Source organism: Delphinapterus leucas, chromosome 14 (assembly GCF_059928025.1).
Source record: "Delphinapterus leucas isolate spDelLeu-1000000601 "Yukka" chromosome 14, BTC_Dleu_Yukka2, whole genome shotgun sequence".
Taxonomy (NCBI): Eukaryota; Metazoa; Chordata; class Mammalia; order Artiodactyla; family Monodontidae; genus Delphinapterus; species Delphinapterus leucas.
Genome location: NC_143142.1, coordinates 27473944 through 27480992, shown reverse-complemented (window position 1 = coordinate 27480992; position 7049 = coordinate 27473944). Strand labels below are relative to the sequence as shown.

Sequence of the window (7049 nt, the reverse complement as noted above, 5' to 3'; positions counted from 1 at the left end):
GAAAATATTTTGCACTGAATGAAAATCAAAACACATCAGGATGTATGGGATGAAGCCAAAGCATTGCTTAGAGGAATATTTTTGGCTGTAAACACCTATATTGGGAAAGAAAACAAAGATCTCAAGTCAATAACCTAAGATTCCACTTAAATAATGAGGGGGTGGGAGAACTAAACCCAAAGTAAGAAGGATGGAAATAAAGATTAGAGGGGAAAATAAATGAAATAGAAAACAGAGAGACAATAGAGAATATCTGTGAAATAAATCCTTTATAAAGATCAACAAAATTGACACACTTGACCAAGAAAAAAAGAAAAGACAAGTTACCAAAATGAGGAATGAAGGGAATTTACTATCAAATTTACAATATATAAATGGATTATAAGGGAATAATATGAACAATTTTATGTCAACAAATCAGACAAATGAAATGGACCAATTCCTACAAAGACAAAAGGACCCCCAATACTGAAACACTCAAGAAGAATTAGAGAATCTGAATAGTAAAGAACTTGAATTAATACTTAAAAATCTTCCACAAAGAAAAACTCAGGCCCAGATGACTTCACTGGTGATTTCTATCAAATATTTAAAGAAGAAATAATGTCAGTCCTTCACAGACTCTTACAGAACACAAAGGAGGGACTACCCTGGTGGTCCAGTGGTTAAGACTCTGAGCTCACAATGCAGGGGGCCTGGGTTCGATACCTGGTCAGGGAACTAGATCCCACATGCTGCAACGAAGATCCTGCATGCCGCAACTAAGATCTGGTGCAGCCAAATAAATATTTTTTATAAAAAGAACACAGAGGAGGAGGGAATACTTCCCAGCTCATTCTTTGAGGCCAGTATTTCCCTGATACCACCCAAAGCCAGGAAAAGACATCACAAGAAAAGAAAACTACAGACCAATATCTCTTATGAATATAGAGATTAAAATCCTCAACAAAATACTAGCAAACAGAATCTAGCAGCATATAAAAAGGATTATACACCATGATTAGGATTTATTCCAGTGAGGCAAGGAAGGTTTAATATCTGAAAATCAATATAACACTATTAATAGAATAAAGGAGAAAACAGCATGAAATTTTCGATAAAGTATTTTAAATCCAACATCCCTTCATGATAAAACTCTCAACAAACTTGGGATAGAAGGGAAACTTCACTGTGATCAAAAAGGCATCTACAAAAACCTACAGCTAACATCATGCTTGTTGAAAGAATATTGAGAATAAGGCACTGATGTTCAGTCTTGCTACTTAGGTTCTAGCCAGTGTAATCATGCAAGAAAAAGAAATAAAAGGCGTTCAGATTGGAAAAGAGTAAGTGAAACTGTCTTACTTGCAGATAACTATATATAGAAAATTCTAAAAACTCCATCAAAAAACTATGAGTTCAGCGAAGTTACATAATACATGATCAATGTACAAAAAACAGTTATATTTCTATGTGCTAGTACTGAACAATTCAAAAATGATCTTAAGAAAAAAAATAATAAAATGCCTAGGAATAAATCTAACAAAAAAGTATAAGTTTTGTACACTGAAAACTATAAAATATTGCTGAGGGAAATTAAAGATCTAAGTAGGGCTTCCCTGGTGGTGCAGAGATTGAGAGTCCGCCTGCCGGTGCAGGGGACACGGGTTCGTGCCCCGGTCTGGGAAGATCCCACATGTCGCGGAGCGGCTGGGCCCGTGAGCCATGGCCGCTGAGCCTGCGCGTCCGGAGCCTGTGCTCCGCAACGGGAGAGGCCACAACAGTGAGAGGCCCGCGTACCGAAACAAACAAACAAACAAAAACAAATAGTACACATGGAACTGGGATTTGAACTCAATGACATGAATTTTGAATCATTCTCTTACCTCTCATGACTGTGCTTTTCTATCTGTAAAAGGAAGTTCTTGCCACTTCTAGACATATTCTATGAATTTACTTGATCAACATTTTAGCTTTATTGGTATTGGGACAATTTTCAATGTGTCCAACACTCTTGGGTTGGATATCATCAAAGAATCAGGAGAAAGGGAGCAGGAGAAAAGTTTCAGCGCTCTTCAGCAAGGGCTGCAAGGGGTCCTGCTTAAAGTCTGTATGACATCACAGTCTTGTTCAACAAACTCCAGACTGCTAGAACCTGTAGAAAATTGAAAAGGATTAAGTAGGGACAGATAAAATGAAGACTTTTAACAGATTTTAAGCTCATGGGATTTGTTATCTCAGATATAGTATGGCTTCTACTGACATAAAACTTTCTTAAAAAAATTAAATTAGGTACATTTATTAATATCCTAATGGAAACAAGGGACACTCACTGTTCTGAAGGGTATTCTTAATCTTTTGTGGGTCCTCCTGCCCTCTGCCCTCCTTATTTTCAGAGTTCTGAGGAACATGGTCGAAGTCTAACCTGAGACATTAGGGGATGTGACAAAAGATGTGCTTTCTCTGCACGAGGGTATATAGGTATTTAGGGGCTCTTAACATACTATCAAAAATTTTAATTGTAATACAGACTACACTTATGTGAATAAAGAAACATGTATGTAGGGCTTCCCTGGTGGCGCAGTGGTTAAGAATCCACCTGCCAACGCAGAAGACAGGGGTTCGAGCCCTGGTCCGGAAAGATCCCACATTCCGCGGAGCAACTAAGCCCGCGAGCCACGGCTACTGAGCCTGCGCTCTAGAGCCAGCAAGCCGCAACTACTCCGCGTGCCCGGAGCCCGTGCTCCGCAACAAGAGAAGCCACCACAATGAGAAGCCCACGCACTGCAAAGAAGAGTATCCCCCACTCGCTGCAACTAGAGGAAGCCCACGTGCAGCAACAAAGACCCAACACAGCCAAAAATACATAAAAATAAAATAAATTTTTAAAAAAAGAAACATATATGTAGATTTGCAAAGAGGAGTTAACTGGATTCTTTTTTCAGCAATACTTTGCAAATAATAGATCTTAAATGTACAACACATGTTGGCAAAATAAATAACAGTTGTTTGCTGTTTCTTCAATGATCATATTGTAATGTCAATGGGAGATTGTCACCCTGAGTGTGAGAATTTCTAGCTACAAACTGTTGCATGTGTAGCAAATAGGGATCTGCACAAAATAGATTTTAAAAATCACTAAATATACGTAAAGGAGTAGCCAACTAAATATTCCATGTATAATTTCTTCTCCTTTATTTTAAAGGGAATATTTATGGAACCCACATATCTGTTTATTTTTTTGGCCGCAGTGCACAGCTTGCAGGATCTTACTTCCCAGACCAGGGATCGAACCTAGGCCCTGGCAGGGAAAGCCCTGAGTGCTAACCACTAGACAGCCAGGGAATTCCCTCAAAACCACATATCTTGAATCTGTATTTTTTGGTACTGTTCTCATTTTTCATAAAATTCACTAGAGGTCATTCATGAAATATAAATAAAATTATATCATTATAGGTAATTTCAAATATGTAAAAGTATAATTCACAATAAGTTGTTTGTCAAACAATATATTTTAGCTTTGTAAATATGACCATGGTTGGTATACTACATATCAATCTTCATTTGAAGTTTGCAAAGATAGCCCAACTGTTAAAAATCTATTAATGTGATATACCACCTTAAGAAATTAAAGGAGGAAAAACTGATCATCTGATAGATGCTGAAAAAGCATTAAATAAAATTCAACATTGATTAGTGATTAAAAATTACTGTTAAGAAACTAGGCAGAAAAAGAACATTATTAACTTGATGAAAGGTAATTTTCAAAAAGTAAACTTATTGGTGAAATTTTTAAAAGCATTTCTATTAAAATGAAGAAAAGCGTAAGGGATCCCTCAATCTTTGCTTCTTTTTGCCTTTGTCCTGGAGGTTCTGCCAGAGAAATAAGAGGAGAAAAAGGGTATCATCATTCATTAGGTGAGAGGGAAGGACCAAAGAAGGATTTCTAGAGAATGGAGGACCAGAAGACACACTGTGGGTTTCACCTTCAAGCTGTGTCACAGGCTTTCTGGACACCTGCCCACAGCTGCCTTCCCTTTAACTCTGTGCTTTCTCTTCTGCTTCTTAAGCTCCTGTCCCTCCCCACACCTAATATCCAACCCATCACCCAGCCAGCAGTCCTGCTTGTGGCTTGCTTCTCCTTTCAGCAGCTCAGGGAAAACTCGGAGGGCCAAGAACTGCCTCATCCCGAGACGCCGTCCCTCACTGTGGATCCTGAGCATTTCAGCTCCATGCACCTGCAGACCTGGCCTCTTTCTCTCTTCCATCTCAGCAAGGACTTAGGATCAGAATTTGCTTCCTCTTTAAGCTTTATCTTTAGCTATTAAAAACATATGAACTTGCAATTTATGCTTCCTTTACCCTACTTGGGATGTTGCTTTTCGATATCTGGCATCTTTCCTGTGGATGATGGTAGGATGAAGTTCTCCAGTGATGTTATCTGCCTCTCAGACTCATCTGTGGAATGAGTTTAAGTGTTTTTCATCACTCCCTGGCTTGGGTCTCAATAATAGCACTGTCTTGAAGTATTGTTTTGGTCTTGGTTTCCCCCATAGTCCAAAAACATGGTGAACACACACACTCTTGACTTAGTCCACAAAATGCATATTGGGGCTTGGGATGTCTTTTCATTTACTTCTGTGTTTGGACAGATACACAAGGATTGATTATATCTTCTACAAACTTCACAGTTTTCCTCTGACCTTTGTTTATTCCTACATAGGAACCAAATGGATTAAATTTTTACTTCCTCCTTTGAAATTTATTCTCCTAAAGCTTGAGGAGTTTTAACCAGGAAAATACTTTAAGGCCAGTGGGATACTGAGTTAGCAAAGAAGACTAACGGAGAAGGTTTCTTTATTATTGGAAACTCAACACTGGTTATTTGACATTTGTAATGTGCATCCTGCCTGCTTCCAGAAAGATCTCAGATGGCATACAATAAAGCAGGCAGGCAGAAGGGAAAGCAGGCGAGCAGGGATTCTGTGTGGCAGTCAGGGACAGGCAAATTCAGCTGCAGCAACTTAATGGCACCTTTGGCTTACACAGGCCCTGTAGTTTATACACTGAGTACTTGTCCTAGTACTTTGGAAAGGTCACCCCAGTGATAGACTAGCTAGATATCTATAGAAGAACAACTTCTTCCTCAGCCCAGAGTTCTCATATGTGTATTGCTGTATGTGCTTTGTATCTTGTCCTTCTTTTTAGTAAATATTTTGTCTCTCTAGCTATAGAAGTTGTACCTACAGCAAGGCTGTGCACAAGGAACTGAGCTATTACAACACAAGTCAGTGAGATTCTCCTCGTGTGCTTTAGGGAAGGAAAGGACAGTTGGAGCATTAGTATTGTTGGTATGTCACGTTACTCTGTCCCTTGACAGTATTTCCCCATGGCTCCTAAAATCAGGGACCAATAATTCTACTGGTACCTGTTGCAGAAGATCATCTTTTTGAATGCGTCCCTGAGCTCTGGGCTCCGGAAGGCATATATGAAGGGGTCAATGACGGCGTTACACATGATCAACACACCGTTCACCTGGAAGAGGGACATGTAGCAGGCACAGTAGGGATCAGCTGGGCAGAATGTCATCAAGAGGACATGAAGGACAAAGGGCGCCCAACAGAAAATGAAGACCCCGAGCAGAACAGTCAGTGTGACAGCCCCTCTCATGTTGGCTCTGGGAAGCGTGGAGGTCCTCCTGGCGTGGGAGCGGGCCAGCAGGAACATGTGCAGGTAGAGGCACAGGATGAAGGCCAGCATCAGCGGGAACAGCGCTGTGAAGGCGATTACCGTAGGGACGTGATGGGAAAAGGTCACGATGGTGATGCCGCTGCCCATGCAGCACGTCCAGATGACCATCAGGACGACAAGGGCACGGCGCGGGGTCACGATGCGGTGGTACCTCAGAGCGTGGAAGATTGTGATGTAGCGGTCAGCGGCGATCACAGACAGGCTGCAAATTGAGCCAAGGAGGGAGAGGATGAACAGGGAGTCCACCACGTCGTCTGCTGTGGTTTCAAAACTGCCTTGAGGCTCGAGGTAACCCATGTTTTTGAACATGATCAGGATGTTTTCCAAGATCTTGTACAGGCTGCCCAGCATATCGGAAATAGCCAAGCTGCAGATGAAAAAGTACATGGGCGACTGAAGATTCTTATTCTTGATCACAGTCAGAAGGACCATCAGATTCTCCAAAACCCCAACAATGGATATTGTGAAAAATATCTCTTCTGGCAAAACCACAGGAGGACAGTCTGAATTATTTCTTGCTGTACTGTTGATGCTTTCATACAGGTTGATAATGTGTTTCATCTCTCCTGCACGTGGTTAAGACAGGGATGTTACTGGGACTTGACAGAAAATTTGATTGATTCTTCAGAATCTTTTCTTCTCTGTAGTTCTTGCTGAAGACCTGAGGTGAAAACCACACAGTCACCTAAAAAAGTGTATGTAGGAATATCAGTTGCAAAATAGATCACAAAATAAAAACAAGCCATGTTAGCTTTGAGGAAGCTCTATTGCCTCTGCAAAATATAATGGTGGAATATTTAAATAAAACAATTTACTGGACCCTCATCTTTTTAAAAATCTTTCCTAAATATATTTTTATTTTTAATTGAAGTATAGTTGATTTACAATGTTTTGTTACTTTCAGGTGTACAGCAAAATGATTCAGTTATATATATGTGTGTATATATATTTATTTTTCATATTCTTTTGTTTATTTTCTATATAGTAACATATACCTGTTAATCCCAAACTCCTTTTATTCCTCCCTGCTTTCCCCTTTGGTCACTGTAAGTTTCTTTTCTATGTCTGTGAGCCTGTTTCTGTTTTTTAAGTTCATTTATATCATGTTTTTAGATTCCACATATAAATGATATCATATTTGTCTTCCTCTGTCTGACTTACTTCACTTTGTATGATAATCTCTAGTTCCATCCACATTGCCACAAATGACATTATTTCATTCTTTTTTATGGCTGAGTAATATTCCATTGTATATATATACCACATCTTTTTTATCCATTCATCTGTTGATGGACACTTAGGTTGCTTCCATGTCTTGG

General features: G+C 39.7%; 1 protein-coding gene across 1 annotated transcript; it reads right to left on the bottom strand.

Annotated features, from left to right (window-relative positions):
- Positions 1-4994: 4994 nt before the first annotated feature.
- MC2R (melanocortin 2 receptor) lies at positions 4995-6546 on the bottom strand. The gene has a single exon (XM_022551419.2). The coding sequence runs from the start codon at positions 6289-6291 to the stop codon at positions 5398-5400; it is 894 nt and encodes a 297-aa protein (XP_022407127.1). The 5' UTR covers positions 6292-6546; the 3' UTR covers positions 4995-5397.
- Between the last annotated feature and the right edge of the window lie 503 nt (positions 6547-7049).